This window comes from Fundulus heteroclitus, chromosome 1 (assembly GCF_011125445.2).
Source record: "Fundulus heteroclitus isolate FHET01 chromosome 1, MU-UCD_Fhet_4.1, whole genome shotgun sequence".
Taxonomy (NCBI): Eukaryota; Metazoa; Chordata; class Actinopteri; order Cyprinodontiformes; family Fundulidae; genus Fundulus; species Fundulus heteroclitus.
Window position 1 is genome coordinate 12,139,297 of NC_046361.1, and position 27,575 is coordinate 12,166,871.

A 27,575-nucleotide genomic window follows, 5' to 3' on the forward strand; every position below is an offset into this window, starting at 1 on the left:
CATATCCAACTTTTCTTCTTACAACTCTTCATCATAAATATGCCTTCATGCACTCAATAATTGCCTCGTCTCTTTTTGTTATTATAAACTTACTGGGATTTCTTACTCTGCTACTGTCTCTCAGTTCTAGCTTCATTTACACACCTCCATCTGTTTACAAAAACAGACTACATATGAGAAAGTGTAAAAAGTTCACAGAGTGAAATACTGCTCAGATTAAATGCATGCTTTCACAATGATGCTAAAAAATCTTTTTTACAGAAATGTTTCATCGTTCTGTGGGTTTCTCTTGTCTGTGGCATTTCTCTGACACTAACTGAACGATCTGCTATTTATAATTTTAATTCAGATTTAATTAAAACCGAAAAAACATCAGTTTTCAAATTGCATGATTAGTTTTCTCCCAGAGAGGCTTGGGTTGTCATGGTTATCACTTGCACAGAAATCAAACTGCTGTACTGCAATATACCAACATGTAGAGTTCTGCGCCATTCACTCCCCACAATTCATACGTTACGGTCTTGAACAATATACTTTCAAGGATTTCCATGAATAGTTTTTTTTTGTTTGTTTCAACTGCCTGTTTTTTTTAAACTTATTTTCAGTCCGGTTCTTGTTTGACTGGTACAACAGCACCTAAAATGATTCATCCCCACTGCAAATTAAGTTTACTGGTAAATTATACAAATGAGTCACTGTTTTAATTAAGCAAATCAAACAAGAACTTAGATCGACATAATTAATATTACAAGTGGTTTCTCCAAATTAAGCACACAGTTCCACTTTTATCGACTACTGAAGCCTTAAAATTATTCAACCCCACTTAGTAGAGCACCCTTCTGCTGTCATGACCTGCTACAAAGCATGATTTATAACCGGACACCATTGCTGAGGAATATTAGCCCACTCCTCATGGGCATAGGCCTATCAACTTTTTTAAATCCAGCCAAAGCTTTTCAGTGGAAGCTAGGGGAATGTAAGGACCACTCCAGTATCTTCTAAAACTTCTTGTGAAACTAAACCCTGGTGAACTTGGAGGTATGATGGGGATTGATGCTCCCAGTGTTTCCTGATAGTTGATCTCTGCATCGTGTTCTCCTCAAGCTGCTAATTTCTGGTTTCATAGGAAGCAAAGCAGCTCCAGAGCATCCCTAAGCTGACATTCTGCTTCACTGTAGGCCTGATCTTCTTTTCAGCGTATGCATCATTTTTCCTCCACCGGACATACCACAGATCCACAGGCCTGAAAAGTTCCAGTTTTGATTAATTGCACCACAAACAAGTATCCCAAAAATCTGTTGGGCAAATTTATAAAGTTCCAAGGGAAGTTTTCTGCTTTTGGGTCTGTAATGATTGTACATCTGGCCTGAAGCTCATCAGTGTTTAGTAGATACGTAATGTAGAACCTGAAGCCTCAGTGGCTGCTGCCAACAAGTCTTTCTGCAGGTCTTACCTGCTTCCTTAGGAAAGTGATGGCCGCCATTTATAGCTTCCTCTTCCTGCTACGTTCAGCCACTGTTACTTTAACTTTAATCTTGCAATCTACCCTTCCAACTGCATCTCCAGGAACATTCAGCACCTTTACTATGTTTTTGTATAATTTGTCTTGCTTATCCAAGGCAATGATTAGTTCTCTGAGCTTTTTGGACAATTCTTTGTCAAACAGTACGGTCAGTGGTTCAGGTGTTTTAGGTGTTCTGTCTCCTGCATATCTGATGCAACTCATGAAGCCCGTTATTGGTTGCACCAGGTTTGCCTGAGACCACATCTCTTAGTCATATTTTTCAGATTGTAGTCTAGATTGAAAGTAGGCTTATTTTATTTTGATATATTCCTTGTAATATTAGTTTCTTTAACTATTTAAACCATTTTTATGAAATCTGTTTATTGCACACAGTCGAGCAATTTAGAGTTTTGCCAATGTTTACCAACAATTTCACTTTGAAATGCAAAAAGGTTGCACAAGTTACACAGTCAAGCCAAGTTTGTTTGTATAGCACATTTCAACAGCAGGGCAGTTCAGAGCGCTTTACATCATGAAAACAGAAAAACATCATAAAAACATTGAAACGGTCACTGGTTTTGAGACCAGTAATCAATGCACATCATATTTGTTGGTCAGTGTTCCTGGTATTATCTGTCAACTCTGACCAGGTGGGGTTTCAGTCTTTATTCAAAGGAACTCAGTGTTTCAGCTGATTTGCAGTTTTCTGGAAGTTTGTTACAGATTTGTGGAGCATAGGAACTAAATGCTGCTTCTCCATGTTTAGTTCTTGTTCTGGGTATGTAGACCAGAACCAGAAGGTCTAAGTGGTCTGAAGGGTTGATAGAGCAACAGCAGGTCTTTACTGTATTTTGGTGCTAAGCCGTTCAGTGATTTATAAACTAACAGAAGTACTTTAAAGTCTATTCTCTGTATAGGGACTTTAGAACAGGGGTGATGTGCTCTATCTTCCTGGTTTTAGTGAGAACATGAGCAGCAGCGTTCTGGATCAGCTGCAGTTGTCTGATTGATTTTTTTGTCCCGACCTGTGAAGACACCGTGGCAGTAATCAATGCGACTAAAGATAAACGCATGGATGAGTTTCTCTACATCTCATTGGGACATCAGTCCTTTAATCCTGGAAATGTTCTTCAGGTGATAGAAGGCTGACTTTGTAACTGTCTTTATGTGTCCTTGAAGCAAAATCAACAACAGCAAGTCAGGAAGAACTTTTGGTCTTGGAAATCTGGTAACGATAAAACCATTGCTGAAATATTACACATCAACTCCTAAAATGTTGTTTGTTTAACACATTGTTACTTTCATCCTATAATGGCAATAAAGCCATTCTATTCTTTTTTTATTACCAAAAAAAGCATAAGTAGTGCATAAAAGTAAAAGTTTACCATGCAAACTCTAAGCCTGTAACAACAGGGTAGCACTAAAAGTGTGCTGATAGAAGTGAGGCCATTGAAGTGACATTGAGAAATAGACTTGGGGAGATGGGACTTCTAAAATAAAATTACCCCGCAACCTGCAACTTGATGCTGCTGTAATACTGGGTCAGGTGGATGTGTCTGCAAATGAACACACTGCGGGGTGTGCACAGCCTGTTGTTGTCTCTGTACGGCTCAGATTGTCGTGAGGTTTTTGTGTCTGTGCACATGCACGCGTTGACTCCAGAGAGCAGGGCAGTAATAGTCTGTTAATTAGCCTGTTGCTCCCCTGCCTGTGTGTGTGGGCGTCGCTAAGCAGAGCACATTCGTGCTCGCTCAAGCTGAAGAAAAACAACTAAACATGTTTCCTCCCACGAATGCTAGCGACACCCGGTTGTTTAATCAGCGGCGAAATGCATCACCGTGTCAGTTTTAGTTTAAAAGTGGGCAAGCTGCTTCGACAGGAAGTTTTCCTGGTAAAATGTCTTGGGGTCAACAGGTAAAATTAGACTAACTTCATAATGTTTCTTTAATTGCTTTATGCATCTCCTCCCCGTGGTTTCAGCACTCCAATCAAAGGCTTCAAAAGTAGGAACCTAATAAGATGAAATAAGCATGCCCTGCACCAAACAGTGAGCAGAGGTTATTTGTGAAACAAGGAGTAGCGTTAAGGAGCATCCAACAGAAACCTCTTTCACAGAACAGTTCTGTCATTTAGCCACAGACACACGCCTCTTAAAACTGCCTCCAGTCGCTCCCAAGTCTTTATGGTGGTTTAAGCAGATGTGAGCTTTCACAAAATTAAGCTGGTATTGTGGAACCGCGTGAGACGGAGAGTAGAGTTCAGCTGGATCAAAACTGGTTGTTACACTTTAAAACGTGGCGCTTTTATTTTGAGGTATAGCTGCCCACACCAGAGGCGTCTTAGCCTCGTGAGACCATCCTGATCTCGCGAGCTTTCAAGGTTTCACTCGCAGATCAGTCTGGCTACTCTCCGTTAAAGAAAATTTGGAGCCGCTCACCAAACGAACGTCCAATCAGCGTTGGCTTTGAGGCGGGTTGAGGTGTGACGCAACGAGAACCGCAACAGTTCAGTCTAAAGAACATGGCGGCTTCAGCCGATGAAACTAGCGTTAGCGCGGCTATCGAGCAAGTTTTATCAGAATTACAGAGTATTTCTTTGCTGAGCTAACGAGCCTTTACCTGCAGCAGCAACAGCAGCTTGGCTTGTGGTTGTGTTGTGGCTGATTGGTTCATTTGGCCCGTCTATCACCAACATAGGCCAATCAGCTGACCAGTATTTTCGCCCCTTCCCAAAATTACTTCAACGGAAGGTTTCCAGATGGATATGCGGAGCAAATCTATCTGGCGGAGTCAGGTAAGAGGCGTCTACCCTCTGACATATACTCCTTTACCTGCCCTCCTTCTTCATTTTGTTCTGTTTTCAAGCGTGACCACTAACCATGTAGACCACAACGGAATGATTTTAATTGGGAAAAGGAAATCATTAAAAACCATGACATGTCCCCTTTAAACTAATGCTTTGATAAAAATAGATTTTGATTCTGTTTCCGCATTTAGTCGTCTTCGGTTGGAGTGTATCAGCATATCGCATCTTCTTTGTAGAAGTTTTCCAAACCTACTACGACACAAAAAGGGGTGCATGAAAAGTAATTCATGCACCTCTTCGTCAATATCATCACATGAGAAGTACTGATCTATAATTTCATATGCCAGTTTGTAGATATCTTCGTTTTTATGATTTTGCAGCAGTTTGGTCACGTGTTTTGCTTTGCATATATCGAACATGAGACAGGATTGTATGTGCCCCATACATTTAGGCTAAATTCACACTACAGGTCTTAATGCTCAATTCCGATTTTTTTGTGAAATCAGATTTTTTTTGCGTGGTCGTTCACCTTTCCAAATATATGCGACTTGTATGTGACCTCCTGTGTGAACTGAATGCGTTCAACCTAAGTGTCCCGCATGCGCACTCGAGGACGCGATGACGTCACACGTAGAAGGCGTCCTCTGTGTTTGCAGAAGTAAACATGGATTATAATGTTGCCGCACATTTTGCGGTCATTAATTTATTTTCTAACCGGAGCTTTCCCTCCATTGACTACTCTTCTCATTGTAGTCCGCTATGGGTGTCGTCTTTCTTCCCGCTTCTGCATAGCAGGACGCAGAATAGTGACGTTTGTCGATTATCGGTGACGTACAGGTTGGATAAATGCGACCCGGCCGTACAGACACAGGTCGCATTTGAAAAGATCAGATACGTATCGGATTCAGGACCACATATCCAAGAGGCCTGGGTCGCATTTGAAAAAATCCGATCTGTGTTGTTCAGACTGTCATAAAAAGATCAGATCCAGGTCGCATATGGGCAAAAAAATCGGAATTGGGTCACTTTAGGCTGCAGTGTGAACGTAGCCTTAGACTAGCGTAACATGCGCTTTTGATACAACATACATGGTAAGATAGGAAACTTGATAGGATTCAACATTTTTCTGAATAGATTCAGTTCCACAATAAGCTTTAGGGTTGCTGATACAGAAGTGAGTTGTAAATTTCGAATTTTTCAGTTTTTCAGTTTCTTAAGTAGCTTTGTATGTGTAAACGCACATGTCTGCAACATTGTCTGTGAAAGATTATTAGGTGAGAAATTGTGCAAATATTGTAGCAAATTTTCCAGAGCCTTTTCTGCCACTGTGAGGGCTGATTGATTGGTTGGTCCCACTCTTGACTTTCCCTGATACATAGTATTGGGTTGTTCCCTTCTACTGTAAATCTCTTCCAATGCGCGTTGGATTTGATATAACCACAGCAAGAAGACCGAGCAGCCAAACAGAGGTTCACCTGAAATGAGAAATGGGCAATAGTCAGTGCAGATTTCAGGAGGGGGAAAAAAATTGTACTGTATTGAGCTGGTGATCCCAATTTTCATTAAGGCGCCACACATGTGAAAAAGTTATTATGCTGATGTCATACTTTGCAAAGTTATTTCTTTTTTAGATGTTATAAATACATCATTTTTGGACTCTTCCTTTTAAACTGAGATTAAATGTCCAATTAATAGTCTTAAATTTGTACCAGAGCAATACTAAGCCGCTACTGTTACGTCAGGCTGCTCATGTTTGTGAATAATTGTAAAATGAATTCCCTGAAAGTAGCGTTTATGGTTAGGATCAATTTCTTGAAAGTCTGCTGGGACTAGAACGTGAATCATAACATTTCATAACATGATTAGTGTGTGTGTGTGTGTGTGTGTGTGTGTGTGTGTCGATGGGTGTGAGTGACCTGATTAGGGGCTGCACGGAACGAAGTGTAGGAGGTGATACAGTAACACCAGCTGGTCCACATACTGACACACCAGACTGCCAGATAACCTGGTGTGTGTGTGGGGCTCTCGGAGCTGAATCCTGGGTGTGCAGGGATCAGGTAACAGGCTGACATCATGTCAGGCACATAATGAGTTTCAGTAACTCACCAGCACAACCACCTGCCACTCTTTTGCTCGGTCACGTGTTTTGCTGGGGTCTTCAAGCTGTTCTCATGTTTAATCACATCTTTATTACTCAGCCTGGTGCCCCTCAGATGTTTTTTTTTTTTTTTATCTTGCCGATGATGGTCTGTTTCAGCCATTGTTTTTCTAATCTCAATATATAGCTGTCAAATAACAGCTTTCCTTTGAAATGCTATATTTTTCTCATCTTATACAAACATTTGCAGACTGTAAATGTTTGGAACGTTTGTAAAGCTAAAAAATAGACTAACGATATAATTTATATTTTTTATTTTAACCTTTATTCTAAAACAAGTGGAAGTGCCACATAGGTTGACAATAACAGTGAAGGTCAGTAGTTAGGTTTCTCAATCCAGGTCCCTCAGGCTTGCATGTCGCCGCTCCAACATGGATTACGATGGACTGGATTACCTCCTTAGGGTCACTAAGTTCACACTGTCAATCCAGGTGTTAAAGCAGGACATCAAAAAAAATGAAGGGCAATGGGTTCTTAGGACCAGGGTTGAGAACCACAGTAGTTTCTAAACCAGAAAAAATACTCTTACTGGGTTATCTTTGATGGGTTTTTAACAGAATAAAGATGTATTTGATTTCTGTTGAATGGGGAAATTCTGTAATTCCCAGTTACGACTGAAAATAATAAGAGATGTTATTATTGATATCTTATGTCAGCACACACTCAACAGTGGTTTTTAAAGAATCTTTTAAGTATTTGCCAGATATTTCTTTGTTAGGCTGTGCGGTTCTGGAAAAGGTTCTGATCGTATTTATTTTGGTTGAGATTGAAGTGGTAATTTTTTTTGAAACCAACTATTTACTAAAAGTGAAAAACAACTTGAAGAACAGTGAATTGCATTGAACGTGAAGTTTTCAGCCGTACACTTTACCTCGAAATATGCCGGCCTGCAAAAGTATTCACTTCAAATTGGCATTTTTCATGTTTTGTTGCTTCACCACCTGGAATGAAAATTGATTGTTTCAGAGTTTGCACCATTTTGTTTATTAAACAAGACTGCAAATTTGAAGATGTATTTGTGTGTTTCACAACAGAAAGTGACAGAAAACTTCAGCATAACTTTTTATCCCCCCGACAGTCAGTGCTTCGTAGAGCCACCTTTTGCAGCATTTCCAGCTGCCAGTGTCTTTGGATCAGTCTCTATGAGCTCACCACATCTTGCCTCTGGGGGTTTTGCCCATTCCTCAAGACAAAGCTGCTTCAGCTCCTTCCTGTTAGATGGTTTTCACTTGTGCAAAGCGATCTTATGCGCCATATGTATGAATGCATATGGCGCATGCCAATGTTTTTTTTTCTTCCTTATCCTCATTTCCCTTCAGCCACTTAGAGTATTGTGTGCAGACCAATCACATAAAACAAGATAATAAAAAAATATATATTACAGGATGCAATGTAACAAGATAGGTCAAATTTTGTTACAATTGTGTGTGTGTGGGAGGGGGGGTACTTATGCTTGCCACAGTAATACAATATTCATTTAAATAGAATTAAAGTTAGAAAGAAAGGAGAATTTAGTCTACTTCAACAATCTCTGAAAATCTTAATACTAAATTGAATCTGATTAAATTTTTTGAAAAGCTAAATAACTAATAAGAAAATGAGCAGGTGTCATGACTAAAACATAAATAAGTTTAATAAAAAAGCTTTTGAACTAAAGTTTGCTTGCATTGTATTGCAATTGCTGAAAGATCCTATGAAATTCTTGACATTTTGGCACAACATTTACCAGAAATGACTATCTTTTTGTGCATTATTTGCTAATAGATCATTCAAAGTTTACCTTCAGGTACTTAAGTAGATTTGTTGTGCTGTCAAGTGGTTCAGAAACTAAGTAGCAAATTAACAACCCTGCCTTGTTTTGTTTGCTAAATGCTGCCACTGCTGGGGTTGCTGAGGCCACAGGGGCAGCTTATTTACCCACTTAAATATAACGCACCATCACTGTGTTGGTCCTTCATGCCTGACTTATTCCAGGTATAAATGAATGCCCTCTACCGCAGGATGTTTCAATCCGACCACTCGTCAGTTCATACAGGCCCCGGGGGACACTTTTAGCTGCTCCTCTACTCCTCTTTCTGTCGGCTTTACTTGTGCTGCCTTTTCAAAACAAAATGACACAACAGCCATGGGGTTTAGTCTTCAAGAGAAACTAAAGCCTTCAAATTAAGTTGTTTTATGTCATTCTTTTGACCTAAAATGAAACATTAATCATAAAGCTGATCACTTAAACACTTAAACTATTGTTCGGTGCTTTTACAACAGCACATTCTTCCTTTAATTCCTGCTTCAAACTAGGTGCTTTGTTTTTTTTTCAATAGGAATCCATGACTCATTAAAAGGACATTTCCGGAGATTATTCATGGCCAAACAAGACGATCTCATAGTCATTACCTGCATCATTTAAAAACGTTTTCCTACCATAAATAGCAGCGTCCTCTGCTAGTAAAAGGTTCCTCACATTGGTCAAAATCATACAACAGAGGCTGACAGAGGCTATATGCAACAGAGGAAAAGTATGATTATTAGCCGCGCAACTCACACAGGAATAGTCAATCACACTTATTACAGCGGATTAACTGGGAAGAACAGTAAATGGTCCAATTTATTCAGCTCAGTCCTGAGGCGACAGTAAGCCTGTAATTTTATTTTATTTTAATAGTCTCATGGACACTCCTTCATGCCAATTTTCCTTAAAATAGTTTGAAACCCTGACTGATGTAGTGAAAACTCGTTCATATGTTTTTGACAGTTGTCTTTTCTACTCATTGCCATCACAGCTCAGAACATCCGTTTTGCACTGATCAGCAGCTGCTATGGGGCCCCAAACAGATCGTGAACTGTGGTGTGCAAAAGCAGACAATGCCAGGAATGGGTAAAAAAAAATTACGCTTTAGTGTAGAACACTGCAATATCAGTCATGCATTTCCTCCTAATGATCTATTTTATTCACAAGTTATGCATTTGAGAAAGAGATGTAGTTAAAGTAGCATGGTGTGCTTTGATGTTCTTTTCTTAGAACCAATCAGAGGGGTTTTGTCGTTGTAGCTTTTGCTCTGTGCTGTTTAAAGAGTAAATAATAAGAGCGTCTTCTTTCAACGCCCACTCTTATCATTGAAACTCACACGTCAAACAGGCAGCTTTTAGTTGCAGCACCCTCTTGTTTTGGTGAATGTGGCACAGATAGGTCAAGTGCTGCACTGGCTGACATAACTATCAGCATGTCGCTGAATAATTGATCAGTGATCGTGACAATTCAAGAGAAAAGGAGAAGAAGAAAGAAATGTAGATCTTTTCTTGTTCTTTTAGCTCTGTTAGGTCCAAAGAAACCCCCTTTTAGGTATTTAAAAAAAAACTGACATTGATTTGAGTTTGCTAATTTGCCCTTTAACGTTTGACTACGACACAAGCCGCTGTTACTTTATTGTAACAAGATGTGGCAAAAGAGGCATGCACCCATTTAACCTGTCGTTGGTCTTCTGCACCTGACCAGGAAAAGTTCGACACATCACCTGCTGATGTGTCCTAAGATTAATGACGTAACCTTTAGCGAGCTAGCAGGGTAATAACTGCTTTGTGCTTTTTGTAGCACTTTGTACATGTAAGAATATCCCAAATCGCTTCACAATAAAACACAAGAAACCCATAAAATGACAGAAAATGTCAAAATGAATGTGTTACATGAAACAGAGTTGGAATGGTTCTGAAGCCCCTCTATTAGGGGTTTCTATTTTCTATTTTTGAACTCAGATACCATTAGCAATAGATAATCAAGTATTTATAGGTTTAAAGATATGAGCTATTTTTAAGGATACGTCATGTTGTCATGTAAAAAAACTAAATAATGAAGCAGTTCAGCTTTGTTACAGTCTGAGATTAAAGCTGAATTTTTGTTCAGCAAATACGGAATGGTGGCTGATTTCAAAATTATTATTTTTTGTTTGCCTAAAAAGATTTAAAAATGCCTGAAATTGTTGATGGAACATTGATATCAACATATCTCTATATCTATCTATCTATCTATGTATCTATCTATCTATCTATCTATGTATCTATCTATCTATCTATCTATCTATCTATCTATCTATCTATCTATCTATCTATCTATCTATGTATCTATCTATCTATCTATCTATCTATCTATCTATCTATCTATCTATCTATCTATCTATCTATCTATCTATCTATCTATCTATCTATCTATCTATCTATCTATCTATCTATCTATCTATCTATCTATCTATCTATCTATCTATATATATATATTAGCTGTTTTATTTGTGGAGTAAAAGAAGCTACACCTTCACTAATATTTAAAAAAAAATAATAATAATATGGCATGTCCGCTGCCTAAAGTGACTCTCCTGATCTTCAGCTGAGTTTCGCACCACCTTCACCCCATCTCCTCCCCCACTTTCACAGACTCTACCTGGCTTCCTTATCTCATCTGGCCTCCACCACCAGTGTCCAGACCCTGGGGGAAGACTTTACTGATCCCTAATCTTAATATGAACATCCAAGCTCATAGACATTTGCAGCTTTCACGTCTTCTGTCGGGATCAGAGCGCCAAAGAACTTTCTGATTTATGTCAAGAAATCTTTTTAATTGCCTTGTCTGTCTGTGTGAGTCTTTCCAGGTTGAATTTTAGGAAGAAAATATTAACAGCGGCTGGTAGCGGAGTTTGTGCTGCTGACTTAAAGTCAGTATAATTTATTGTCAGGCCATTGTAAACTTCATTCTGACTTCTCAACATTTCATATTGCTGACAGCTTTTAGGCAGAAGGTTTTTGTCCACATGCACTTGCTGAGGTTCAAAGAATATAGCACCAACTAGTGGCAAGGGAAATACACAATTATTTTCACTTTATAACTGTTTCAATATGATCAGAGATTGTAATTGTTGCCATGTGAATGTTTTAACAGAAACGGGGGAGTCCCGTTTTCAATGGATGGTTGTCATGTAAACGGGGCCTAAAAGTGAACTTTTCAGCCACCAAGGAAAACTTTATGTCTGGAGCAAACCCAACACATTCTATCACCCCAACAACACTATTCCCATAATAAAACGTGGTGGTGGCAGCATGATGCTGTGGGGATGTTCTTTAGCAGCAGGGACTGTAAACTGGTATGGGTCGCACAACAGGTGGATGGTGCTAAATACAGGCTTATTCGAGAGGAAAACCTTTCAGTCTGAATGTAATTGGAAACTGGTATGGAGGTTCACCTTCCAGCATATATATATATATATATATATATATATATATATATATATATATATATATATATATATATATATATACATATATATACATATATATATACATATATATACATACTAGCAGTCAAAAGTTTGGACTCACTTTCTCTGCTGAGAACTCTGTCAAGACTGTTGGAGAACCATTTCACATCACTCGTCCAAGAAGTCCAAGAGTGACCAAAGCAGTACTCAAAACAGGATGGTGGTGGGGCTATTCTTTGAAAAACCTAAAATATACAAAAGTCATTATATATGTTTCGTTAATGCAATGGTACTAATACTTCAAACAACTGACTTTTTTTCCTGGTTGTGAAGCAACTCAGCAAAGTCTGAAAAATGGCAAAAAGGGTTGAATGCTTTTGCAAGGCACTGTGGTTCCTAAATTAATTATGTTGGATGGGCTTGTTGACAGTAATATAATAAATTTTCATTATTGCCCTGCAGTATATCCTGTATTATTTTATAGGATATACCCATAAGGGATTTTATATGAGCAGCTGCAAACCTATTTTTTTCTCTATTATGTGCTTAAAAACCAAACCCAATAGTGTCACAAATGATTTTAAAATTAACCTTTGTTTGGGCACAATATTTATAATGTGTATCAATGTTTTAAACTTGTGTGATGTAATTCTCTGGCTCTGGCTGACCCAACTTCTCTCTGAAAGCAGAGCTCTGCAGCTCAAATGCCATCTTCCTACAGTTCTCTGTTGTCTCACTCTATTGGTCACTTGAGGTTATGTAAACAGTGAAATGTGAGCTCTCCTTCCTCATAGGGGGCGTGGTGATATAGCAAAACTGTGGTAGTGTGGCAAAGGTGACTGTGTGGCTGATTTTTCTGTTACCAGGCAGACTTTGCAGTCTTTGCTGCTCCCCCTCCTCACCATTTCCCACTCTGCTGACCCTCCCCCACAGGCAGCCATGTGGGTTAGCGAGGGAGGTCATGTGACGCTTTCACGTCCCACCCTCCCTGTTTGTGCGTGGATGATAATCCAACTACACTTACACGGGTTTAAAGGGGTTTGGAGGCTCACACAAATGAACTCTCTCTAATTTTAGTACGCCAATATTGTTTGTGATTCCATGTTTTCCATGCTTTTATTCATTTCTTCCACCTTTTCCTGCTGTGGGCTTTATCGTTTATCCCCTTTTTTAATCGGTATGTGCAGAGTCAAGCAAGAGCCAAGCTGTTCAATTAGTTGCTTTTTTTTATTTCTTTATTCATAATCCTTTTAGTAAGTCACTTTTAAATTCCCATCCCACAAAGGACGGCAATGTAATAGAATTTGTGAGATACTTTTACAAAGTATCTCACCCCACCCCAAGATTATCAGTGGTCCCCATCAGGCTTTCGCTTTAAAAGCTCCTGCCAGTTTGAATATTTTATTTCCTTCAGCATAGTTACCTAGCAGTATCTTTTGAACAGTTTTTTTTTATAGCTGTCAGCCTTTTCCCAAGTTGGTCGACCCCTTCTTTTCTGTAGTGGGTTTTCACATTTAGATGACGCTTAAGTTTGCAGCAAAAGTGGTGTTCATGATGTGTTTATTGGTGTTTATGATGTGCTATATTGTCTTCTGAAGCCAAAAGCTACATTTCCAATAGCAGGGCTGAACACAAAATAGTCGGCAGCAACAATCTGCCCCGTTCATGTGAAGATGGAACAGCATACAAATATCTGAATGTTTTCTTTTTTTCTGTTTTATTGATTACTTCTAGTCATATCCTATTTGCTTGTCTCTCCCATCTACGTGCAATTAAAGGATAATGGTTTTTGTGGCCACTTTACCCCCTTACAACCAAGATATGCAGAATATCTTATGTCTGAACGCACTACGAGGCCCGCTTGAATCAGATGAGCCACAGCAGGAGAAGTCCACACGAGGTGCCTCTCCTGTCAGCTAAGAACAGGAAACCGAGCCTCCCATATGGCTATAACCCGATGGATAATAACACATTTGAAAAGATCAATGAGTCTCAACTTCAGCTGCAACATTCAGATGGTGGCGTCAGAGTTTGGCGTAAACAACATCAAACCACGGCTCCTTCCTGCCTCGGTGGTGGTGGTGGTTTAATTTATCGACACACTTTGGGCATCTTAGTACCAACTGAGAATAGTTTAAACACCAGTGCCTGTCTGAGTATTGTTGCTGACCATGTCCATCGCTTTATGTCCACAGTGTATGTGAAGACTTCTGGCCTGGCCAGCCAGACTGACGCTCTGTGCTCTATACACCGTAGGCCCGTTTACACCTACACTTTTTTAACCGAGCCGAGACCAGTCCGAGCTCGGTAACCGAGATAACTCTTGTGTGTAAACGGTCAGCAGACTGAACTGGACCGTGCTAGACATGACCGGACTGTGCTAACTGTGGACCAGTTCCTCACCAGGTCTCGGACTGTTTTTTTTTTTTATCCCGGTTACCTGATAACGAAGAGCGCATGAGCAGACCGCGTCATGCCCTTACAGTCAGCTGACTGTCTGCGGGTTTTCCGTTGTGTCTGGCTGCACGTCCCGATTCACACTCCCTTCAGACACATTTCAGACATTCATAATAATACTAGTTTCCTTACCATGCCACACGGTTTCCAGAGATGATTCTGCTTAGCAGTGTAATGAACCTCAGTGTCTGTTGTTGTTTCCTGCATCTGTAAATCCTTATTAGACGTTTGTTTGTCTTATCCACGTCCCAAAAGCCGACTCTATGTCTAACCATAACATCCTGAATGTTACGGGCGCCGCTATTTTGACTTGCTCAGTCCCACCTTCAATTCCAGAGAGCGGTAGTACCACAGATCGCCACTAGGAGGTGAGGAGCAACCAAGGAACCGAGATAACTGAGATAACTCTTGTGTGTAAACGGCCGTTTTTATCCCGGTTAACTGATCCAAGCTCGGACTGGTCTCGGCATGGCTCGGTTTTTAGGTGTAGTGTAAACGGGCCTTGTGTATCACTCTGGTAAGGAGCTTTTCAGAGGCGGGACTAACAGGGTCAGCGTCAACATCTTAGAACCAATCAGATAACTACGGCTGTGATGCAAAAAACTCCAAGCGACGCGGTCAGTTTTTGTAATTAGTAGCCTGCGAAACATGTCATGCCCTCAACCAAACTCCAGTGAATGATATTTGCTGCTTTTGTCCAAAAAAATTGTTGTACTCACATGTACTTTCTTAATTTTCCAAGACACTAAGCAACAAAAATCTTAGCATGTATCTTGACTGTAATGGTTACAGAAAGGCGTTGCTGCATTATGGGTAATTCTGGCGCTGAGAGTGACGCGTCGTAAAGTCCCGCCTCCCACGCTGTGATTGGTCCGTTCTGTTTTAGACCGGCGTGTCAGTCAGTCTGAGTAGCAGGATAATGTACCATATGGCAAAGCTCAGATCATTTTGAACTGCTTTCTGCAGCGTGGCAATGAGTTCACTCTCCTGCAATGGCCTCCAGAGACACCAGATCTCAACTCGACTCGGCACCTTTTGGATGTGGTGAATAGGGAGTTTGAATCATAGATGTGCAGCCAACAAGTCTGCTGCGGTGGTGGGACGCTATGACGCGTCAATACGGACCCAAATCTCTGAGGAATGTTTCTAACACCTCCTTGGACCTGTGAGCATTAAGGCAGTTTAGGATGCCTAATAAAGTGGCCAGTCAGTTTATGTATGTTGACTGCAGACGTTTTCTCTTCCTTCATACTTCATCACACATCTTAAAAAAGATTTCGTATAGTTTTGGATCTCAGCATTCAAACCGTCCCACATCTTGGAGGTGTCCTCCGATCAGTACGCTGATAGTAAACCTCCATGGTTGCTGTTTTGCATTCATCTTCTCCTCCTGTTGCGTCCTTGTCAATCCTCTCGCCCCCCCTTTCCTCCATCCTCCTCTTCATCTGTCCATCTTGTCCTGGTTGAACTCATTACCTCTGTTACCTAAGGCAGCCTCTCTGGGGTGGGCGTGGCTTGCTGACGTCACCTCAGCTTCTGTGTCAGTTGGCAAAAAAAAAAAAAAGGAGGGGGGAGGGGAGGAAGAGGAGGCAGACAGGAAAGGCAAGCGCCACTGGAGGTGTGGGGGGAGCTCCTACGGCCGACCAGCTGAGGCGCTTTTTCAGCGACTCATTGTTTTGTAATTGTCCCATTGGCGCTCTGTCCTCGCCGGAGAGCCGGTTAAACTGCGAGGCGAGGCTGGATGTTGGGACGCTCCGGCACACTTGTTCTTCAGTGGGAACCGGTGAGGGGAACGTGTTAGGTGTTGAAAGATGGAGCACACACCAACTGGAGTATGTTTTTAAAGTGGAACCATTTAGGAGGAGGCATGACTCTCTCAGGACAGTAGGAGGGGGAGAAAAAAAAGTTTCAGCCACATGATATGGGTGAGTAGCTGGAGTTTCTTTTGAGTGACTGGGTGTATGGCAGCTCCTCTGGCTGGCTGACAGTTGTTTCCTCACAGTTGTTCTCCCTGACATCTTTAGGTTCATGTGGCTGGCATGTGTATTTCTGTCAGACACAAGTCAGAGAGGGGGGGGGATCTGTCATACTGACCTACATGTGGTAAAGTGCAATTCTGGGAGCGCGGCGCTCACTGGTTTCATAAGGCATATTATGAAATAGAGGCAGAGGTTCTCCTCGTTCTCCAAATAAAATTCTAGTTCACAAAACATAATTGAAAACTCGAATGACTGATGCAGAATTTTCATCGTTTTCATCACAAACTGCTGTAAAAGCGAGTGATTCACTCTTCCTGACATTCTTCAGTACTTTTTGGACATAAATAGCTGTCATTGATGGAGTTTTAAACCAAGGATTAGGCATTTTCTGAAAGGTTTCTAACTGCATTCCCTTCCCTGTGTGAATAACTGTAACATAATGGATTAAATAAACCTGCAAATCGGATAAAGTTGCTTCTAGTCGTATTGTAAACATGTCGTGACCTGAACTTGTGCTCTAAAAAAGAAATAGATTTATTTTGGATTCAGGGGGATTTATCTTACCCCTTAGGTTTCTTTTATTTTTGGCTTTTGTATAAACTCAAACTCTCCTAAGACATAGCTTGTCATCTATAACGCTATGCATTTGTTATACATCAACTATTTAAGATTAAATTTACTTTTGAAAAAACGAGCTTCCATGTGCACATGCCTCTGCTGACATCACGCCAGGTAAAGGTGTCAGGTCTGAGTTCATTTCAGTACATCTGTTTACGTTTGTCCTGTTTTTTTATTACTTTATTTTCATTGTTTCTTTCAGTTTGTTTTACCTGCAGGGGCTTTTGCCTGTAACCCTGACGGCTGCTACAAAATGTTGAGCTGTGGTGAAGAACACCAGAATGATTTTAGGGAAAAATAGCAACAATACGAGTCATATGGGTAGTTTGTGAAGACGACCAGAGCAGATTAGAACAAACCTAGTCTTTCAGCATCCATGTTGAACATTGGCAAAACGCCGCTCCTCTATAAAAAGTTTATCATCAAGTTTAGATTTTAGTACCATTAATGATGTCATCAACCTGTATAAACATAAAGCAGAATATGCATCATTTTTCTCTTTGGGGCAGTTTTTTATAACTAGAAATGTTCTTTGTCCTGAACTGGAAATCCATACTTTATTTGCTTTTATTATTTTAGTGTAAATTCTTAGTGATTGAAAAAAAGACATACTGGATAGTATTTTGTTAGACAGTAATTAGCATTTTGAGTGTCTTAAGATATTGAATTTTCCAACTTTTCCTCTTGTTTGTTATCTATTTCTACTGACTTTTTTTGTGTTTTTTCTCTTTCGTTTTCTTTTTCTGTAGCTTAACCTTTAAATAAGTGACGTTTCATTGATGAAAGTTGTCTGTTTAGCTTTGACTTTCCAGTACACGTAAGGGTTTGGTGCACATACCGTATTGTGAGTTCTGTGAGGCATTTTCTTATTTTATTTTATTGGTATTCTGACAAACCTTGACCCAGATTCATGCAGTCATATTAGTCATATTCTTCTTACACAACACAACAGATTGGAGGTTGACTCTCTCTTATGTAGGTGTGCACTACAATGTCACTCCTTTCAAAGAGAGAAACCTACTAAAAAAAAGCAATCGTTATGCGCATACCCTAAACATACTAGTGCTTTGTGCTTTGTCTCATTTTAAGGCTCAGAAGCCTCACTAAGGTCTACGTGAACAGCATGTCTGTGGGTGGCTGCTTCCGTACATGCTCTGTGCTCCATGGGGGCGTGTATTTGACTTTTTTTTCCCCCCTTTCCTTTGGGACAGGCGAAAGGGCAAAGAAAAAAGTGTCCGTCAGACCCTCCCGTAGACATACCCCCTGAACGGGGCCCCGGCTCCAGCATGCAGGGTTATGTAAGCTCTCATCTGCCATCCCTCCTGCCTTCCTCTGCCTCACATTGGCGTTGCTATTGAGCAGAGAGGAAGACGCAGACCGGTCAGCTGCGGCAGTCAGTCACTCACTGAAGCTGCTTAAAGATTTAAGCCCAGCTGCACACACACACACACACACACATCAGGCTGGGAGGACGGTGGTAAACCTCCTCCTTTTTATTATTTTTTTTATCTTCAGTCCCATTTCCCCCTCGGAAACAGAAGGTGATTCCAGTGTGACAGAAAGGCAGAGGAGCTCTTCGGCAGTCATGCTGCTCCTGGACGAGTCCGAGTCATTTTCAGGTAGGCGCACGATCCCAGACTGCTGTCCGTAGTGTTTACCTGGAGGAAAAGCTGTGGAAAGTTAGGGTGCAGGATGAAGCAAAGCGAGTTTACGGGGTTTGAAGTTGGATCAGGAGAAGAGTGACAACAATAACATAATAATAATAATTAAAAAAAAACGAATGCAGAGAAAGCGTAACGTGCTCTCCGCGTTTATTTTATTCACAAGATAGTGATCGGTGCTGCTGTGGTGCAGGGCTACTTAAATGCGACATCCTGTTTGCAGAGAGAGAGATGGAGAAAAACCAGCATGAAGGCAACAAGGTGCAATGAAATGAAAGAAAAAGAGACATAAAATAGTCAAAAGGACCCAGAACCGGGACATTTTTGAAAGTTCAGAAGTAAGGAGACGGTCTAGCCTTGCTGGACTGATGCTTGTTTTGTTACTTAACATCGTTGTGTAACAGCAGATTCATAACTACTTAAACAAGCCTGTTCTGTCTTCTCATGCGGCCAATAAAGCTCTTCACTTTCAAATTGCCTTCAGAGCCTTCTGTGTCTGTCAGACGGTCTTGTTGGTTTTTATTTCGGTTCTTCACTTTTCGTGTTTTTTATTTATTTTTTATTTGCCGGTCTCTTCAACTCGGGTGCGCAGCCCGTTGCTCCTGTTGTCGTCCCGGTGCCGCCTTCTCATTGGCTGCTCGTATCATTACCTAAAGCCGGGCCTGTGCCTGATTGGTGGAGCCGGGCGGACTCGAGCCATGCTGGAAGTGCGAGCATGTGGACGCAGGAAAACATATGGTTGAGCAGAGCAGCAGGTTAGAGGGGTGATCGTGTGTGGCGACGAGTAAGGACCGCAAAGGAGGGATATTCAGAGAGATTTCAGTTCTGTCCAGTGTGAAAATGTGCTTGGATTCACTTAGCAAGGACAGGAAGCTTAAGACCTGTTTCTTTCCTTTTGTCTTCATCGACTTTTTACTGTAAAAAAAGACACCACCACAGTCAACCTAATGGAAATCATTACTAGTAGCTGTTTTGCAGTGTATAAATACCTAGACTTTTAGAACCGTCTTCAACACTAACCAGGTCTGTTGTTTTTTTTAAGAGCTCGGCTAATTGGTCAATTTAAGTCGAGCCCTTAAACCAACTTATTGGTTACCAGAAAACTTTTGAAATTCCCTTTTCACCTGTTTAATGTTTTCTAAATTTGTAAGATGTTAGCCATGTTTACATGCACAAAATTTCACAATCGGATTGAAATGAATCCTGTTTAAAAACCAAATAATCATCGGCTTGTACCGTTTATCCGGGCACACGATCAATTAAACCGATCATGAAGTGTGTTTATATGGACCTGGCTTTATCCAGAATAGAACCACTCTGACATGTGCAGTAATTTAATTTCCCTAAAAAAAAAAATACCACTGAAAAAGTATTTCCATGTTTGTGTGAAAAATGGCCAACAAAGCAGTGGTGTATGAGTTTATTTGTCTTCTGAGCGCCGGGGCTGGACTTGCATCAGGTTCTAATTATGGGTAAAACGTTACTGAATAAATAATAATTTTGAGCTATATTAATGTTTCAAATGGAAACATTAACAGAGCTAGTACTGTTAGGTACTTGCCAATAAGCTTATTCCGATTTCTCTACTTTAATTTATTTTCTAGCCTCTCTCCCCTAAGCATACAGTAACCCTGGGCTCACATTGACTGCGGTCTTTGTGTAGCTTAGAGAATGTAGATCCTTAACATAACTGAGATATCCATAAGGCTGTCAGCATCTTCAAACCTAGTGTGTACAGTGACAGAGGTTGAAAGCTCAAAAGGATAAAACAGAACATTTCTCTACGCAGCTCATTCTTCCTGTTATCTGCTGAGAGCTTCGCTTTCTCCAGCTCTCTGGCAGCCTGGATCAGCCACAGACATTTCTTTACATGTAGGAGAAATCATAAAAGCTTTTCTCCCTTTGTCCTTAAACTTTTCTTTTTCCCTTCTTTCCCCAAATCTAATGTTAGGACGTGGAGACAGAAAAGTCAATACCATAACACATGGCTTTACCACACCTCTCAGAAAGAAACACTATTACTGTCAGTATTTTTGTGAATGGAACACCAGGAACATAGTTTAAAGTAACAGTGTAAGTTTCCTCTACAGATGTATTGGCAGTAATTTAGTTTCATCTTTGTTTAGTTGGATTTTATTCTGCATGTTCTTGCAAAAACTGGATTAAGTTAAACAGAGGAGCATATGACTTACATATAGAGAAATCATAAATGTTCATATATTTTTAGTTTTTGGGATCTCATTTGAGTCTTTAGCTGGCTGGAACATTTGATGATTTATTATCCCTGAAATGAGTCATGACAAGCAGTGATAAGGGCTAAAGAACGCTCAGTTCTCCTTCTATAATCCATTGTGCTGACTGTGTGCGTGTTTCTTCATCCCGGTGTGAGCACAGTCTGTCTATTAGTGTTGAACTGGTTATTGTGAGGGAAGAATAATTGGAGTAGGGACTCTGTGGTACAATAAGAGAAACGGGTGCTTTGACAGACTTCAGATAGCTTGTTCTGCTTAAGTTAGAGCCATAAACAGGACAAGCAGAGAGTCCAATGTACTTTTTTCTTTTAAAACTTGTATCTAAAATTCCTCACTTTTGTAACCTCCACATTTTGAAGTAATTACAAATGCAGTACATTGCTGTTCACCCTGCTTTCCCGTTTGCTGTTCACGTTGCCTTTATTTATCTCTTTCTCCTTTATTCAGTTTCATTTTCACCTTTTGGACCTTTTCCTGAATAGTATAGCTAATTCTGAAAAGTAGCAGGGTTTTTTTCTCTGTCGACACCATCTAATTCTCCAGCTCTTTCGTCAAAGCTAAACAGCGAACAAACAGTAAAGCTCTCAGGTGTGCACCCTGCGCAAAGTTGCAACCCAAAAGCCAATTTCCTCAGACAATGCTCGATTGCACCCAGTTGGTAGATTGCTTAATGCTAGGAGATTAAAAGTCAATTAATTTGCAATATCGGCAACTGTTTGTTGTTTGATTTTTATATTTAATTAGCTGTTATTTTATGTGGAAATGATATAACTGTACTGCTAAATTTCTGTTTTGATAATGAGATCAGGTTTTGAGCATTGATGTTCCTGCCTTCATCCCAAACCTGCTATCAGATCTTTAATTTTTAAAATCACGGATGGATGGATGTGTTTGTGTTTATTTAAGACGGTATCTAAACTGTTGGCTTTTATAAAGACAAATCATTTAAGTCGCGCAGGTAAGTCATCGGTTATGGGAGCCCTAAAGTGCTGAGTCATCCTTTGCTTGTGACTCAGCAAACCGGTTTCATTCTGACTGGACAGTTTGTCTTGCTCAAAATTTTCCAGGCGCTGACCACCGGCAGGGAAAATCAGGAAAAAGGGCATCTTACGAAGATCTTAAGGTTTCTCCTGACATTAACTTCAATTGGTGGAACAGTTAGAGATGACCTATATCCGATTATGTAATAACGAACTCAGACAGAAACTTTAAATGCTTGGATTTAATTATATTCTGACAGAAGTCTCTGCAAATATTTAAGCGATCTTTTTGTTAGTAGGTGGGATTTCTCAGAAGTATTTTGCAGGGGCTGAAGGTACACTCTGTCTGCCAGAGAACATTATGCAACAGGCTATAGTTGGACCAAAAAACGGCGACAGCCAGTTGTAGCTTCCAGCGTGCGTCCTCTCCGCCTCTTTCCTCCTCGTCCGATCGCTCTCCCCCTCCTCCTGCGCGGCAGCTTTGACACACTGGCCTACAAACTGCTCTGTTCTACCTCGCCTCACCCCTCTGCTGCTGTTGCTGCTTGTTGCATTGTCCCCCCTACCTTCTTTCTCTCTTTATTCTTTGCCGTGCTTTTCTGGTATGACCTCATGGTTTCTGTGACGCACGCAGACCCGTTGCCAGCGGCAGCGTTTCATAACTCACCTGCCTCGCTCTAATAAAGCAACCCTAATAACTAATTCAGGACAGTCTGTTATATAAGAGGTGTGTGTGTGTGTGTGTGTGTGTGTTTGTGTGAGTGTGTGTGTCAGGGTGTGTTGACTTTGGTCAATCTGTGTCTTATTTGCTTGGCCAAATTGTGTCCTCTCAAGTCATAACCAGTTGAGTCTCGTGTTGAATTTTCAGTACATGCAAATGCTACTTTATTGTAACTTTTAGATAAAGGTGAAACCAGATATTTACTTACACTGTACAAAACACTTTACTTTATTCTTGCTGTCAAGCGTTAATTAAAAATCAACTTTTTTTTGTTTTAAGTCAGGTGTAACAAAATTATTCCCATTAGCTAAATGACAGAAGAATGAAATTTAGTTTTGTTTTTAATCAAATTTGTACTTCCTTAAAATTTTGGAAGTCTCTGTACACATTAGAGGTATTTCTGAAAAATTGCTTTTTACACTATTTGCATTGGGTCCAATTGTTGAGATATTGTTCTACAAGCTTCTATAGTTTGCTGAAATTTTGGACAAATCTTTTTAACAGACAAGCTGTAACTAAGACAGGTTTATCGCATCCACTTTTTTGGTTCTGCCTACAAAATGTATCTGGGACTGAGAGCCTTACGTTGGCCACTTCAGAACATAGACTTTGTTGTCCTTAATCCACTTTGTAACTAATCTGGCCATATGCTGCATTTAAAAGACCCAGTTGTGCCCAACCTGCACCGTCCTGGCTGATGTCTTACCATGTCGCTAGGATATTTCTACATAATGTTCTTCACAATAATCTCTATTTTGTAATGTGCAACAGTCCCTCCTGCAGCAAAACACCCTCACAACATGATTCAGCCAGCCCCTGACTTCACCGTTGGGATAGTCTTCTCAAGCTAGCGAGCTTCCCCCGTATTTCTCTAAACGCACCAGGGTTCATTATGACCATGTGTGACAGGAAATGGCTTCAATAAGGTAGGTGTTTGTGCATACTGTAATCTGGCCTTCTTTTGGAGTAATGGCTTCTTCCTTGCTGAGTAACCTTGGATAAAGGCGCTCTCTTTTACCAGCTTCTGCCAGCACATGGTCTTTTGGTTTTGTTCTGGGGTTCATGCGCTCATTTCAGACCAAAACACTTTCATCTCTTGGGCATAAACTCGTCTCCTTCCTACACCGCCTCTTCCTAAATGATATGATGGCTGGACGTTCCCACGCTATTTATTCTTCTGTGTTAAGGTTTGAACAGACGTAGGTGGCGCTTTCACACATCTGGAAACTGCAGCAAAAAAATGTAAATGAGACCGGTGGAGGGTCAGAATATCCTTGCTAACATCTTGCCTGGTTTCTGTTGGAGGTTTCCATGATGTCTTACAAGAAGCTTGTTTGAGGCGTTGCCTTAAAATAAATCCAGTGGTGTGTCTCCACTTAGCTCAAATGTTGTTAATTAACCCACCAGAAACTTGGAAAGCCAAAGTACCACCTAAGATTTTCCATTGGAAATTTTTGAAAATCTCAAAATAATAATTTCCGGCATTTGGCAAATAGAAATAATGTCTGCAATTTCAACCAACCTTAAATAATAGAAATTTACTCAGATTTAATATGTTCTAGAAAACACATTATTTTTATATAGTTTATGTATTTATCTGGTTCCAGCTTTAGGTAGAAATGTCAGACACCCGTTGAAGATCTCAGTGTAGAATCATTCGGAGGTATAACAGAGACAGCTTAACTTCCTGCCTATCTCTTTCTCTATCAAGCCAATTGATATACTGACCTTTTTATCTGTTGTTTTGGGTTTGCTTTCCCATCTGTCTCCTCATCATCCATACAGTCTGCTGCGCCTCCTGCATTGCTCTGTTACTCTGAAATCTTTCAGAACAGTTGCTAAAGTATGAGAAGCTTTCCAAACAGACAGATCGAGGTGCACAAATCCCGACACTGACGGAGGGTGCAGACAAACACTTCAAACCCTGTGTGTGTGTGTGTGTGTGTGTGTGTGTGTGTTTGTTCCTGAAACATCACGCCGTTCGTCTCGTCAGTGCGTTCTGGATGTTTGTGACGTGGTGCATCGTTGTGCGTGTACGTGCTCAGGACGTGAGGTCTGTGTGAACATGCTGGTTGTGTAACAGCCAGAGGCAGCAGTTACATAAGCATCCCTTCTCGTCCGAGCGCCGGCCCGTCTTCTGAGGAAGCTGCTCTCTTCTTGAGAAGAGAGAGACCTTATTCTGGCCAGGGTTTCAATTAGAAAGCTAATTAGATTCTTAATGAATCAGGTTGTTGTGTTGGGCAGCGTGTTGGGACACCTCAGGTTTTGTAAACTGTAACCTTATACTCCTGTTCCAACCTACTGACCTGATTTAACCCATTCGGTTTTGACATCAGCGCAGTTTGACCTGTGAGCTGCTGGTTGGTGTCAAATCAGATAAAGCTTCCTGTTGTTTGGGGGGTTTCCATCACAGCTTACTTTAAAGTGGCTGTAAATATATTTTTTCTTTACTTTGAATCGTGTTTTCTGTTAGACTTCTCACTAGCTTTTGTTTTTATCCAGATAATATTTGCCATCGAGGGAGATGATGGACTCAACATTAGTTATTAGGAATTCTTAACCTGATGGAAGAATCTGGATTTTTCTCCCTGATCGAAACATAAAAAAGCTGAGTTCACATCTGGGTAACATGGAGTTTTGATCACTTGGACAAGTCCAGAACAAACTGCTGGGGTGGTTCATAGATTTTAAAAGTCACTTGGAAAATGAGGCCAGAGTTAAATAATTTTCAACTCCTGGATTCATGTCCACATTAGGACGTTTCCTTAAACCACGATAATTTCTTCCATTAGTTAACATTTTTATTAACCTCTGGTTTGCTGAAATACTGTGGTATAATGCACATTAATATATAGAAATTCTAACACCTTATTTTAGTTGGTAATCTCAAAACTGCTACATGCACATTTTTGAATAGCTAAAGTCTTCAGCCAGAAAGTTGATGGTTTACATTACATTAATGTAATTTTCCTACTAACTGAGACTAACTGGTTTGGTCCTTAAAACAGTTGTGAACAGTTCCTAGGTAATGGAGATGTGCTTATCTTTACCCGCTTTAATTTTAATGTTACGTCGTCCTTCCAACACTTTCATTGTCCCACAAGCTGCCCTCTCTGCATTTCATAATCCTGATGTTACACAATTCCCGCTCATGTTTTCTTAACCCTAACCCATCATGGCATTATGGTAGTAGAGGGGCACAGAATGTATACGTTTTTCTTATATACATATCTTTCTAATGTGTTAACCCAGATTTTTGTATATATAAAAAAAGGATCAGACAGACCTCTTTAAAATGTTGTTCCATTGACGTCTTTATCCTTCTCATTCCCGTGTATTACCCAGAATCCTCCATTGGTGTTGAATAACCAGTTTGTTCTCAGCGTGTGTGTCTGAAATGTGTGACGTGAAGGATTCTCCACAGTTGTAGCGGGAGATATCTGCCGTCATCTCTAATCTCCTTACGTAGAGAGCAGCCGGAGGGCATCAGGGCATGACACAGACAAGATGCCCGTTTCACCCCCTCGTTTTTCTTCCTTATTTAATGAGATTTTATGTGAGCGAGTGAAAAAAAGAGCTAGCAGAGGCAGGGAAGTGCAGATGTCACAAACACGATTTGCGTGTGAATGGAGACAGATAATGAGATGTCTGAAACCGAGAAAACACTGGGACCTTGGGTAAATGCGTTGCAGTCTTTGTCTCGCCATTGTTGAGTCTGCAGAAAGTTAAATTGGGTCAAGTGCGCACGGCCGCGGTCTAGACATCAGTCCTGAGCTGCCTGATTTATAGTTGTTTAAAAGTAAATGCAAGAATCTCCTAAACCTTGATTAAGAGTTTGGTTTTCTGTCTTATAAAGAAACCCACTTGGGAGAATGGAGATGATTTTCTGTTCTGCCTGTAATGAGCTTGTCTGCATTTAGTGTTTCAGCTCCAATGTTATAAGGTCACTTTATGGATCTTTCATTTGAAATTAACTAGTACATAACCTTTGCCCTTCTGTTTACAGAAATTTAATCTGAGTCCACCATAAAGGGCACAATGTGTGTATTTGCGTTATATTCTGGAATACACCCTTAATTAATCTTAAGACCTTGATTAAGGTGAAGCATTAAGGTATTCATTTACAAGAACAAGGCGGAAAAAAGATTTCAACAATATTTTTGGAAAAGCTCTGAAGCCTATTCTTTAGATTATTGCACTAAAGAAGTAAAGGTTTCAAAAATCACAGTGTTTTGTTTCAGTTTTATTAGTCTATTGGCTGCCATTTTAACTATCCAAACATTATCTTATAAGATAATGTATTTATAGGCACAAATGCTTATTTCATGACTATAGATGAGAGGTAAAACATTCACTTTACTTTTAGGTTCAGCTCTCTCACAATACACCAGAGCAACAGAAGCGTTACTGCAGACAAGGCTCAAATCTGTCCATCCATCTCCTGCTTTGTCCTCAATCACTTATTAAAAACAACCCATATGTAGCCTACACCTCTGCTTGAAACAGAGAATGACCCGTGACCCACAGGGACCAGTTTTTACACACGACAAATTCTAATTTGCTCCCAATGCCCAAAGAAGCATCGAAATCTCTCACTACCTATGTTTTTTCTTTTCACAAATGAAATCAAGATTTCATAAACCTCCCACTGTGTTATTAGGATTATCTGATCAGTATTGAAATATCCATTTCAGGTCTAAGTAGCCTATTTTAGATAGTAAACTAGAAATGTTTAAATGAGATCCAAAATGCTAAACTGTTAAACTAGCCCTTTGATTCACAAGCCTAGAGTGATCTGTGTGTAGTATGTAGTGCTGCACACTAACACATGGGATAGGGTCACAGTCCATTATGCGTAGTGATGCGCTGTGGTTAAAGAGGTATGACTGGACGGGACACTGCTACAATGAAGCTAGCATGTTCAAAAGAGCTAATTGTCTTAAAAAAACATTACAGTTTCTGAAGGTACAGTCAAAGGTCCAGCTATGTTTACTGAAAGAAGTAAACCAACAACTATTACACCATGAAGCACATGCTTAGCTTAGCATCGTTAGCCGCTAACGGCGCAGTCCTCACAAGTCACTTGAACCTTGCTTAACATTATTTCAAAGTGTCTTTGTTCTAGTGACTGCCCAAAAATGCCGACGCAGAAACCATTTGAAAGTGTTGGACAAGAAGTCATTTGTAGTCGAGTCTTTCAGCA

The 27,575-nt window shown here is 40.3% G+C and overlaps 1 protein-coding gene across 3 annotated transcripts in view; it reads left to right on the plus strand.

Annotated features, from left to right (window-relative positions):
• Window positions 1-27,575, plus strand: part of LOC105929122 (helicase ARIP4) — an 82,919-nt gene that overhangs the window by 31,246 nt on the left and 24,098 nt on the right. Inside the window, exon 1 of one of the 3 annotated variants that reach the window (XM_012866763.3) lies at window positions 17,990-18,377. The exons of the other annotated variants lie outside the window; for them this stretch is intronic. Within the exon in view, the coding sequence (XP_012722217.2) occupies window positions 18,344-18,377 (34 nt within the window). The 5' untranslated portion in view covers window positions 17,990-18,343. Of the gene's footprint in view, window positions 1-17,989; window positions 18,378-27,575 lie in introns of those variants that run through there. 3 annotated transcript variants of the gene reach the window in all.